General features: G+C 43.1%; 1 protein-coding gene across 1 annotated transcript in view; it reads left to right on the top strand.

Annotated features, from left to right (window-relative positions):
• The window catches only part of zgc:153039 (uncharacterized protein LOC767698 homolog), a 50,019-nt gene that overhangs the window by 19,842 nt on the left and 16,773 nt on the right, over window positions 1-13,404 (top strand). Inside the window, exons 7-9 of the mRNA XM_055895320.1 lie at window positions 689-846; window positions 1,495-1,577; window positions 2,666-2,790. Of these exons, the coding sequence (XP_055751295.1) occupies window positions 689-846; window positions 1,495-1,577; window positions 2,666-2,790 (366 nt within the window). The remainder of the gene's footprint in view (window positions 1-688; window positions 847-1,494; window positions 1,578-2,665; window positions 2,791-13,404) is intronic.

A 13,404-nucleotide genomic window follows, 5' to 3' on the forward strand; every position in this document is an offset into this window, starting at 1 on the left:
GCACCGAGGGAGAGGGGGAGCGAGAGAATAGACACTTGGGTGGGGAGCGAGGGAATGGACATGGGTGGGCAGAGAGGGAGAAGGGGAGGGAGAGAAGGGACACGGGTGGGCAGCGAGGGGGAGCGAGAGAATGGACACTGGGGTGGGCAGAGAGAGAAGGGGAGCGAGAGAATTGACACTGGGGTGGGCAGCGTGGGGGAGTGAGAGAATGGACACGGGTGGGCAGCGAGGGAGAGATTGAAAGTGAGAGGGGTAGAATGACCTGGTGAAATGGAGGGGGGGTGGGAGAAGCGGTAGTATGTTGAGAAGGAGGAAATAGTGGTTGATGAGGGAGATATGGTGAGAGTGAAGAGCGGTGGTGAGAGTGAAGAGCGGTGGGGAGAGGAGCAGACTTTCTTTACTGATTTTCATTTCTACAGCTCCATTGTGTGGGAAAGGGGTGGAGTGAGGCAGGGCACAATCAGAGAGGGGTGTCCATTTTCTCTCTGATTTCTCTCCATCTCTTATTCAAGTATTAAGATAACACGGAAAATAAAGTACGAACGTCTGTCTTTCTTTCACCCACTGTCTCACCCCTTTCCTCTTGCACCTATTCATGTAGATGTTTGTTTGCGTGTTGCCATTCACTCTTCATAGGTAACACAAGTGTTTAATTTGAATGTGTATAATAATCTGATTTCTCTCTCAGCATTCTCCTCCAGAGAGACTACAGTTTCCTGCGGGACATTAATGTGTGGAACCCGTTGGTGACTGTCGGTGTGTACTCCTCCACCATGTCTGCTGCCATGAGTAACCTGATAGGGGCCTCTCGCATCCTCTACGCCCTGGCACGGGATGACCTGTTTGGTGGGTACACCCATGTCCTCTTCTCTCTTGTTCTCTCCCTCATTATTTTTCTTTATAGCTTCTTCTGTCTCCCTTCTCACTGGTGTTGTGTGTGGATAGGAGAGACGAAAAGCGATATTAAGCAGGGTTCCCCTGTAGTGGGCAGGGGAGATGACTCAAAACCATACTGAACCAAACTGACAATGACTCAGCTCTGGATTGCTAGCAATGCTTTTCAAGGGTTAAAAACAGATTTTAGATTGTTTTTTTTGTCTTCTTTGCCTAGTTGACTGTTTGATTAAAGGTGTCTAACTTCAAATTAAGTTCTTATCATGTGTGTGTTATTCTGCATGCGGCATCACCTTGTCACTCTCCTACACCCACTGGCTAATATAGTGTAACACACATATACACACCTCATCTCACCCAGTTTAAAACTATCTGCTTTGTCTTCCCTCTTTTACCTTTCCTTCCTCTCTCCTATCCTCTACTTGTATTTCCTTCCTCTTTCCATCCCCTGTTCTTGGCTGCACTGATTTGAGTTGAAAGTCTCCTAATTTAATTAATTTCATGTATTAACTGTGAAATGTGGTCCTTAACTTTAATCCCCTCCGTCTTGCTCCTTCTCGACCTCCCTCTTGCTCTCACATATGCTCTCGTTCTCTGCAGGCACGGTGTTGTCTCCAGCTAAGAAGACTTCTGGCAATGGGAACCCCTGGGTGTCTGTCCTCCTATCCTGGTTCCTAGTACAGGTAAGACAATGGGAACCCCTGGGTGTCTGTCCTCCTATCCTGGTTCCTAGTACAGGTAAGACAATGGGAACCCCTGGGTGTCTGTCCTCCTATCCTGGTTCCTAGTACAGGTAAGACAATGGGAACCCCTGGGTGTCTGTCCTCCTATCCTGGTTCCTAGTACAGGTAAGACAATGGGAACCCCTGGGTGTCTGTCCTCCTATCCTGGTTCCTAGTATAGGTGAGACAGAGAGGATAGATTAGGTCTAATTTCACATGCTCAATAATCTGATCAGGTCAGATGAAGGAAAGATAAATGGAGAGAGTAGAGGAGAAAGGTAGATGGAGAAGGGAAGTAATTTGAGATTACTGAGAAATGGCCAAGACTTAACTAGAAAGGGAGACCAGGGGTGAGAGAGGAGGCAAGAGATGGGAGGGTAAAGATGCAAAGAGGAGAGAGCTCTGTTAATGACTGGCTAGTCAGATACTCTTCAAGAAGTGAGAAAGGCTAAATGGCTTGTCTTTCTCTTCCTCTCATCCCTCGCTACATTTCTCCGCTGGAGTGGGGGAGTAATTAGAGGAAATCGTTAGCCTGTATCAGAGCTCATTGACTCACTAGTCCTGGACCTCTTTCTATCCCTCACACGCTCTCTCTTTCGCTCTCAGCCATTTCAATGATTCACTGATGACACGAATGATAATCTAATCTCACTCCATGTTAAACAATCTCAGACGACGGAAAGGGAGCAATGGATGGAGGGAGCGAGGGGTGAGTAGAAAAAAAGATGGGTAAATGTTGCAGTATCATGTACACGTTACATGGACTGGGCATACAGCATGAAGACGAATGACCTGATCTCACACACAGATGATTGTGTGGTGCACTGGCAGGCCCAGAATTTGCCCATGCTGGCCTGTGGCTAAGGGCTCAGTTAATAGCTAATTAATGCTGTTGTAAAAGAGCCTCTCATGGGTCAACTAGGAAGACTGACTTAGCATTGTGGAGGTCAGAGGAGAAACTATTCCTTCCCTCTGTCCTTTTTCTCTCTCCCGTCAGTGAAACGGGTTCATTAATCACAATTTTACTCTTCTCTTTTCTCCATCTATAGTTGGTGTTATTCACAGGGAAGTTGAACACCATCGCCAGCATTGTAACCATCTTCTTCCTGCTGGTCTATGCAGCTGTGGACCTGGCCTGTCTGGCTCTGGAGTGGGCCTCAGCTCCTAACTTCAGGTACTAAGTCAAACTGTATTTATCACATGCGCCAAATAAAACTGGTGTAGACTTTACAGTGAAATGCTTGCTTAAGAACATTTCCCAACGATGCAAAGTTAAAAAATAATAATACAAAATGAAATAGTAATTAACATGAGAAATAACATAAAGTACAGAAGAATGGTGCTATGTACAGGTACCAGATCAATATGCAGGGGTACATATGTACAGGTACCAGATCAATATGCAGGGTTATGGGGAACATACAGTATATCACTAAAGTGAGTACACCCCTCACATTTTTGTAAATATGAGTATATCTTTTCATGTGACAACACTGAAGAAATGACACTTTGCTACAATGTAAAGTAGTGAGTGTACAGCTTGTATAACAGTGTACATTTGCTGTCCGCTCAAAATAACTCAACACAGCCATTAATGTCTAAACCGCTGGCAACAAAAGTGAGTACACCCCTAAGTGAAAATGTCCAAATTGGGCCCAATTAGCCATTTTCCCTCCCCGGTATCATGTGACTCGTTAGTGTTACAAGGTCTCAGGTGTGAATGGAGAGCAGGTGTGTTAAATTTGGTGTCATCGCTCTCACACTCCTTCATACTGACTGGTCACTGGAAGTTCAACATGGCACCTCATGGCAAAGAACTCTGAGGATCTGAAAAAAATAATTGTTGCTCTACATAAAGATGGCCTGGGCTATAAGAAGATTGGCAAGACCCTGAAACTGAGCTGCAGCACGGTGGCCAAGAACATAAAGAGACAGGTTCCACTCAGAACAGGCCTCGTCATGGTCGACTAAAGAAGTTGAGTGCACGTGCTCGGCGTCATATCCAGAGGTTGTCTTTGGGAAAGAGACATATGAGTGCTGCCAGCATTGCTGCAGAGGTTGAAGGGGTGGGGGGGGGTCAGCCTGTCAGCGCTCAGACCATACGCCGTACACTGCATCAAATTGGTCTGCATGGCTGTCGTCCCAGAAGGAAGCCTCTTCTAAAGATGATGCACAAGAAAGCCCGCAAACAGTTTGCTGAAGACAAGCAGACTAAGGACATGGATAACTGGAACCATGTCCTGTGGTCTGATGTGACCAAGATAAACGTATTTGGTTCAGATGGTGTCAAGCGTGTGTGGCGGAAACCAGGTGAGGAGTACAAAGACAAGTGTGTCTTGCCTACAGTCAAGCATGGTGGTTGGAGTGTCATGTTCTGGGGCTGCATGAGTGCTGCCGGCACTGGGGAGCTACAGTTCATTGAGGGAACCATGAATGCCAACATGTACTGTGACATACTGAAGCAGAGCATGATCCCCTCCCTTCGGAGACTGGGCCGCAGGGCAGTATTCCAACATGATAACGACCCCAAACACACCTCCAAGACGACCACTGCCTTGCTAAAGAAGCTGAGGGTAAAGGTGATGGACTGGCCAAGCATGTCTCCAGACCTAAACCCTATTGAGCATCTGTGGGGCATCCTCAAACGGAAGGTGGAGGAGTGCAAGGTCTCTAACATCCACCAGCTCCGTGATGTCGTCATGGAGGAGTGGAAGAGGACTCCAGTGGCAACCTGTGAAGCTCTGGTGAACTCCATGCCCAAGAGGGTTAAGGCAGTGCTGGAAAATGATGGTGGCCACACAAAATATTGACACTTTGGGCCCAATTTGGACATTTTCACTTAGGGGTGTACTCACTTTTGTTGCCAGCGGTTTAGACATTAATGGCTGTGTTGAGTTATTTTGAGGGGACAGACAATTTACACTGTTATACAAGCTGTACACTCACTACTTTACATTGTAGCAAAGTGTCATTTCTTCAGTGTTGTCACATGAAAAGATATACTCATATTTACAAAAATGTGAGGGGTGTACTCACTTTTGTGATCTAATGTATGTACAGGTACCAGATCAATATGCAGGGGTACGAGGTACATATGTACAGGTACCAGATCAATATGCAGGGGTACGAGGTACATATGTACAGGTACCAGATCAATATGCAGGGGTACGAGGTACATATGTATAGGTACCAGATCAATATGCAGGGGTACGAGGTACATATGTACAGGTACCAGATCAATATGCAGGGGTACGGGGTACATATGTACAGGTACCAGATCAATATGCAGGGGTACGAGGTACATATGTATAGGTACCAGATCAATATGCAGGGGTACGGGGTACATATGTACAGGTATCAGATCAATAAGCAGGGGTACGAGGTACACATGTACAGGTACCAGATCAATAAGCAGGTGTACATATGTACAGGTACCAGATTAATATGCAGGGGTACGAGGTACACATGTACAGGTACCAGATCAATATGCAGGGGTACGAGGTACACATGTACAGGTACCAGATCAATATGCAGGGGTATGAGGTATTTTGAGGTAGATATGTACATGAAGGCAGGGTAAAGTGACTAGGCATCAGGATAGATGTTATTATTCAGAGTAAAATAAAGAACAGAGTAGCAGCAGCAAGTGTGTGGGGGGGGGGGGGGGGGGGGTTGTTGGTGGCACCTTAATTGGGGAGGATGGGCTCATGGCTGGAGCAGGATGAGTGGAATGGTATCAAATACAGCACACATGGGTTTCCAGGTGATTGATGCCATTCCATTTGCGCCATTCCAGCCATTATTATGAGCCGTTCTCCCCTTAGCAGGATCCTGTGGCGTATGCAGTGTTTGAATCTGTGAGGGATTTGTGTGGGAGTGACAGCGTTTTGTGTGCGTGTACAGTGCGCTCAGAAAGTATTCAGGCCCCTTGACTCTTTCTACATTTTGTTACTTTACAGCCTTATTCTAAAATTGATTGAATAGTTTTTTCCCTCATCAATCTAGACACACTACCCCGTAATGACAAAGCAAAAACAGGTTTTTAGACATTTTTGCAAATGTATTAAAAATTGAAAACGGGTTTCACATTTACATAAGTATTCAGCACAGATTGATTGATCAGTTTGGCCGGGCGGCCAGCTCTTCTTAGATTATTGGTGGTTCCAAACTTCTTCCATTTAAGAATGATGGAGGCCACTGTGTTCTTGGGGACCTTCAATGCTGCAGACATGTTTTGGTACCCTTCCCCAGATCTGTGCCTCGACACGATCCTGTCTCGGAGCTCTATGGAAAATTCCTTCAACCTCATGGCTTGGCACTGTCAACTGAGAAGGGCCTTGGTCAGGGAGGTGACCAAGAAGCTGATGGTCACTCTGACATAGCTCTAGAGTTCCTCTGTGGAGATGGGAGAACCTTCCAGAAGGACAAACATCTCTGCAGCACTCCACCAATCAGGCCTTTATGGTAGAGTAGCCAGACGGAAGCCACTCCTCAGTAAAATGCACATGACAGCCTGCTTGGTTTGCCAAAAGGCACCTAAAGGACTCTCAGACCATGAGAAACAAGTTTATGTTAATGCGTGTATTAATTACAGTAATTTACTGTTCTCATTCTCGGGAGTAGAAACGTTATTTGCAGAGTTCACAACCTGCTACACTTATGAGAAACACATTTTTGGTTTATATCATACTATAATTTACGCACTCTGAGCATTGAGCATGTGTCTGGTTTCGTGTCTGGTTTTAAGTTTGTTTTACATCCATTCAAATTATAATAGTTCCTCACAGTAAAGTCTTTCCAACATTCCCCCTCGATGATCAGCGTCGCCTGATAAATAGGCTATGGACATGTTGCTATTTTGATAATGGTCAATTTCGTCTTCATACTATAGCATAGCTGTCCGCTTCATACTTTCCTTGTCAATTCATTATCTTATAGCCTACTTTTGGAAAGGTAGGCCAAGGTTTTTTAATATGTTTTAAGGAAAGGAGAAATATTTGCTGGTGTCTTTGATTGACAGGTGCTTTACTGGTGTGTGAGTTGGCTGATTTATTTTTATAGGCCTATACGGTATGTCCCTTTAGTAAGTTTCCTAAAGTAGTCTGTCTGAACTCCTCTATTTTAATATGAATCAAACACTCCTGTCATGATTTCATCGTGTAAAAGGCCTATTTTCAGTAGCTTAGGCTACATTAGGTCTCATTACGGCATCCTCTCTCTATCTGATGGTGTGGAGAGTTAGTGTTCCACAGTGTGCACCAGCTGGGTGTTGTGGCCACGTGCTAATTAAGAGATAAACTGGCCACAGCTCCCAGCTGCACATCTGAGAAGGACTGAAGATAAGTGTGTGTGTGTGTGTGTGTGTGTGTGTGTGTGTGTGTGTGTGTGTGTGTGTGTGTGTGTGTGTTGAATACGGTGAATCCTCAAATGTTGATGTAATCACAATTAATCACATTTTAATTGAAGTTGCGACGTAGACATGCAATATCCACTGCGCGCACACACACCAAGACCCACCTCCTTTCACTCAAGCAGGCAGCACAGTTCAGTTAGTCTTAGAGCTAAGAGTACCTAGATAATCATGTCGTGCAGCTCTAATGTATGCTGTTAATGATGTGTGATGGGGTTGGTGTGTGGACACGTGTATCACAACACATTTTTCATAATGGGGAAACTATCTCTAGAAGTTCCTACTTCTCTGTCCATATCTGTGCTTGTCCATGTGTCAAGGGTATATAAAGTTAGAAAATATGTATTTATATGTATGTATGTTACCCAAACTTTTCCCTCTCTCCGTATCGCCCTCCCTATTGGCCGATGGGGTTCAGCTGGGGGCTGATAAGGCACGTGGTTGGCTAGCTGCTGTGGTGCACTTCCTTAATTATATTAGCATGTTGCTGCTGCTGTTGTCGCAGGGCGGGTTCTGGGTGTTGTTGTTTTTGTTGTTGTTGATTGTGTTCCCTGCACCTCTTTCCAGGCGAAAATCATTTAAAGCCATTTAGCGCTGCTCTCCCCTGAGAACTGCTCTGTAATTAGCATAACTAATTTAGCAGAAATATTTCCTTTCCCCTAAATTTGGCACACGGTTGTTTAGCTGATGGGAAGGGGAGGGGACTGCTGAATTATGATGTAGCGGAAGAGCTGTCTGCTTGTTAAGTGTGTGTGTGCGTGTTTGTGTGTCAATGTGTGTGTGTGAAAGAAAAGTGTGTATAGGGGTGTGAAAATGTTTTTTTTTAACTGTGTCCCGTAAATGTGTCCACTGTGTCCAACACACTCCTCTTCATCTTTCTGAATGTGTAAAGGGGTTGCTGGCTGCAGCTTAATCAGTGACTGGCTCCAGTTTCCCAGAGCGCTCCTCTGGGGCATTATGTTCACTACTGATGGGACTGACTACTGGGTTTAGAGGACCGGCCTGACTGGCTTAGACACACACAGGCTAGGTTTTTGGGTAAGACTTGAAGCCCAGGCTCTCTTATTAACTACACATGCACTGAGTCTGACTGTATTCTGTCACTCTTAGCATACATTTTGTGAAGGTTATTCTAATTACAGTGAGAGACCCTTCTGAATGATATGACTGACGTAACGTCTGAATGAGCACTCACTGACGTACTTCTAGATCTGCCAGCTTTGTGTGCACTTGAGTCAAGTGTGTGTTTGCAGAGCGGGGGTGTTTTAAGGTGATGGTTGGCAGGAGCACAGTTATGTCCTCTCTAATCATGATGTGTCTTTTGGCTGGCCTCCGGGTCCCCTCTTCCTAAGTACTTGATGGTGGACAATTTTTTGTTTTCGCTGATGTCAGCAAAGTGACATCAGTCATTGGGAAATGACTGTGTTGCGGGCAAGGAGAGAGGTGGGAAGAACGGACATGGGGAGTGCCAGCGATACACTGACACTAATGAGAGAGGGATTACAGAGACCAAAATAAAGGGAGGTGGAGAGGGAGCACAGGCAGGGTGAGCTTTTAAAATAACACTCCATCAGGGAGGGAGAGAAAGAGAGGAGGGGGGTTGTGAGAGGGGGGGGTTAAGATTGAGAAGTAAGACATTGGGGGTGACAAATTATGTGAAATTGGCAATAAAAAAAACGGGAAGTGGGGAGAGAAAGTTAGAGCAAATAGTAGGGGAAAGGAAGAGCCATTTCACTCTAGTGATGGAGAGAACAGAAAAGGAGAGAAGGGTAACGACTGCGCCAGTCTTTCTTCTCTCTCTCTCCCCATCACGTTTTAGTGGGGGCTATGAAGCGTTTAGTGCTCGAGTGCGTTCCACTCTGTTAATGAAGCTGTCTTTTAGCGTAGCCTAGCGCTCCCAGCTGGGCCCAGGCCTGTTCATTTGGATGGAAATTACAGTAGCTATCCTTAATAGCTGTTTATCTGCTGAAGAGGAGATTGCAGGAGATTAGGGTCACTACGTGATCAATGACCCTACCTTTTCTGCACCTGCCCACATGGGGGAGCTCACACACATCACACACACTGACACACACACATACACCTCCCTTGGATTTCTTCACATTTGATTGTATTACAAAGAATAAAAAGGAATTTAATTGTATATTTTAAACATCTACACAAAATACTCACGTCAAAGTGGAAGAAATATCAATTTTTCTTTTAAAGATTAATGAAAAATAAAATTTATATAACTTGTTTACTTCATATTGTTCATACTTGTTAGAAAACACATTTGGCAGTGATTACAGCTGAGTCTTCTTGGATAAGTCTCAGAGCTTTGCACACCTGTATTGTGCAATTTAAATATTTATTTTATACAAACTTGATTTAACAATATTCTTATTTACAATAATGGCCTACTGGGGAACAGTGGATTAACTGCCTTGTTCAGGGCCAGAACGACAGATTTTTACCTTGTCAGCTCGGGGATTTGATCCAGCAACCTTTCGGTTACTGGCTCTAACCACTAGGCTACCTGCCGCCCCCGCTTACTTGCCCATTATTTTCTAAATTATTTAATCTCTGTCAGTGCTGGGATAATCGCTAGATAGACATTTTCAAGTCTTGCCATACATTTTCAAGCAGATTTAAGTCAACTTTCAAACAGGAACATTCAGTGTCTTCTTGGTAAGCAACTCCATTGTAGATTTGGCTTTGTGTTGTAGGTTATTATCCTGATGAAAGGTCAATTCCTCTCCCAGTATCTGGTGTAAAGCAGGTTTTCCTCTAGGATTTTGCCTGTGCATAGCTCCATCCCATTCTTTGCTTATGTCAAGCATACCCATACCATGATGCAGCCATACTTGAAAATAAGGAGGTAGTTACTCAGTGATGTGTTGGATTTGCCGCGAACATAAGGCTTTGCATTTAGGTCAAAAAGTGTATTCCTTTGCAGTTTTTTTGTTGCAGTATTGCAGTGCCTTGTTGAATACATATGCATGTTTTGGAATATTTTTATTCTGTATATTTTATTCTTTTCACTCTGTGGTTTAGGTCATTATTGTAGTCCACAGTTTTCTCCCATCATAGCCATTTGAATTCTGTAGCTGTTTTAAAATAACCCGCTCCTGCAGCTCCATTCAGAAGGACGACTGCATCTTTGATGTGTCTGGGTGGTTTAATACATCATCCACAGCATAATTATTAACTTGACCATGCTTAATATCTTTAAAGTGAATAATTATGCTGTGAATGATGTATGCAATGTCTGATTTGTTATTGTTGCATATCTACCCGTCACTGCCCTCCTTTTAGGCGTTTGAAAAGCTCCCTGGTCTTTGTAGTTGAATCTGTGCTTGAAATTCAATACTTAACTGAGGGACCTTACAGATGTATGTATGGGGGAAGGAGGAAGGGGTAGTCATTCAAATCATGTCATCCCCTATTATTTCACAGTGAGTCCATTTAACCTCTAACGAGTCACAAACCCGGATCCGGGATCCCCCCATCAAAAAAGCTGACTAGCATAGCCTAGCCTAAAGCGACAGGGATATCATATAATAAAATGTTCATGAACTCACAAGTCCAAGACACCAAATGAAAGATACACATCTTGTGAATCCAGCCATCATTTCTGATTTTTAAAATGTTTTACAGGGAAGACACTATGTATTTCTATTAGCTAACCACCATAGCAAAAGACACAACTTTTTTTCCCCACCATTTTTTTCCTGCATAGGTAGCTATCACAAATTTGACCAAATAAAGATAGAAATAGTCACTAACCAAGAAACAACTTCATCAGATGACAGTCTGATAACATATTTATTGTATAGCATATGTTTTGTTCGAAAAATGTGCATATTTCAGGTATAAATCATAGTTTTACATTGCAGCCACCATCACAACTCTCACCAAAGCAACTAGAATAACTACAGAGAGCAACGTGAATTACCTAAATACTCATCATAAAACATTTATGAAAAATACACAGCGTACAGCAAATGAAAGACAAAGATCTTGTGAATCCAGCCAATATTTCAGATTTTTTAAGTGTTTTACAGCGAAAACACAATATAGCATTATATTAGCTTACGACAATAGCCAACCACACAGCAGCATTGATTCATGCACGTTAGCGATAGCGAATAAACCAGCAAAAGATATTACATTTTTCACTAACCTTCTCAAACTTCTTCAGATGACTGTCCTATAACATCATATTACACAATACATATATTGTTTGTTTGAAAATGTGCATATTTAGCGGCACAAATCGTGGTTATACAATGAGAATAGTAGCCAAGCTGCCAACAAAATGTCGGGAGAAATCTTGGGAGAGGCACCTAATCTAATCAATAACTAATCATAAACTTGACTAAAAAATACAGGTTGGACAGCAAATGAAAGATACATTAGTTCTTAATGCAACCGCTGTTAGATTTTTAAAATTAACGTTACTACGACATACAGCGTGCGTTAAAGCGAGACCGCACCGAAATTAATGGCGTAATAGTAGTGTAACATTTTTCAACAGAACAACGAATTAACATCATAAATAGTTCTTACTTTTTGATGAGCTTCCATCAGAATCTTGTGCAAGTTGTCCTTTGTCCAGAATCATCGTTGCTCGGTTGTAGATTGTCGTCTTCAACTTAGCTAATGTTTGCTGCTAATTCCTATGTGGCCCAGACGTGTCCAACTCTTCATAACGCAGCACAAAGAAAATTCCGAAAATCGCAATATACTGATATAAACTGATATAACTCGGTTTAAAATAACTACATTATGATGTTTTTAACACCTATATCGAATAAAATCAGAGCCGGATATATCTAAGGCCTATAACGAGAGCTTTTCAGAATGCCATCCTGAGGTCTGTCTTGCGACATGACGAACGTTGAAAAGAGTGCACCCTCCGTTCCAAGAGCCTTTATACGGCCTCAGATCTACCTAGCAACCCCATTCCAATTCTCACTGCTTACTGACATCTAGGGGAAATCGTATGCAGTGCATGTCGACTCATAGATTACATGCAAATTAATAAACTGACCCTGGAACAGAGTGCCCGATTTCAGATTTCTCACTTCCTGACAGGAAGTTTGCTGCAACTTGAGTTCTGTTTGACTCACAGATATAATTCAAACGGTTTTAGAAACTAGAGTGTTTTCTATCCAATAGTAATAATAATATGCATATTGTATGAGCAAGAATTGAGTACGAGGCAGTTTAATTTGGGAACGAATTTTTACAAAGTGAAAACAGCGCCCCCATATTGACAAGAAGTTTTAACTTTTATGTGATTTGTTCAGCCAAATTTGACTCCTGAACTAATTTAGGCTTGCCTAAACAGAGGGGGTGATTTACTTATGCAATGACTATTTTAGTTATAACATTTTTGTTATTTAGTAAAAATGTGTAGAATTTTCTTTTCACTTTGACATTATGGAGTATTTTGTGTAAGTTGATTACAAAAAAAACAGTAATCTCTTTCAATCCCACTTTGTTAAGCAACAAAATGTTGAAAAAGTCAAAGGGGGTGTAGACTTTCTGTAAGCACTGTATACACACACTCTCTCACACACACATTAACTACCAAACACTCATTTACATATGACACACGCTTACACTCACTCGCAAACATATATCCTATTCAATTACTAGAGGGGCTATGTCAAAAACCCTCAGTTCCAGAATGGGATGAAAATGGCAGACATATTGGTCAGGTAGAAATCCAAACCAGTCTAATTGGAATGAATGGTGGTAGAGGCATAATCCTGATTTTACTTATGGCGGAAAATACAAGTACGGCATGTGATACACTACATAACCAAAAGTATGTGGACGCCTGCTTGTCGACCATCTCGTTCCAAAATCATGGGATTTAATATGGAGTTGGTCCCTCGTCTGCTGCTATAACAGCCTCCACTCTTCTAGAAGGGATTTCCACTAGATGTTGGAGCATTGCTGCGTGGACTTGCTTCCATTCAGCCACAAGCATTAGTGAGGTCGGGCACTGATGTTGGGCGTTTAGGCCTGGCTCACAGTCGGCGTTCCAATTCATCCCAAAGGTGTTTGATGGGGTTGAGGACAGGGCTCTGCAGGCCAGTCAAGTTCTTCCACACCGATCTCAACAAACCATTTCTGTATGGACATAGTTTTGTGCATGGGGCATTGTCATGCTGAAACAGGAAAGGGCCTTCCCCAAAATGTTGCCATAAAGTTGGAACACAGAATCGTCTAGAATGTTATTGTACGCTGTAGCGTTAAGTTTTCCCTTTAAACTTTACAGTTGGCACTAAGCATTGGGTAGGTAGCGTTCTCCTGGCATCCACCAAACCCCTTCGCCGGACTTCCAGATGGTGAAGCGTTATTCATCACTCCAGAGAGCACTTT

Source organism: Salvelinus fontinalis, chromosome 33 (genome assembly GCF_029448725.1).
Source record: "Salvelinus fontinalis isolate EN_2023a chromosome 33, ASM2944872v1, whole genome shotgun sequence".
Taxonomy (NCBI): Eukaryota; Metazoa; Chordata; class Actinopteri; order Salmoniformes; family Salmonidae; genus Salvelinus; species Salvelinus fontinalis.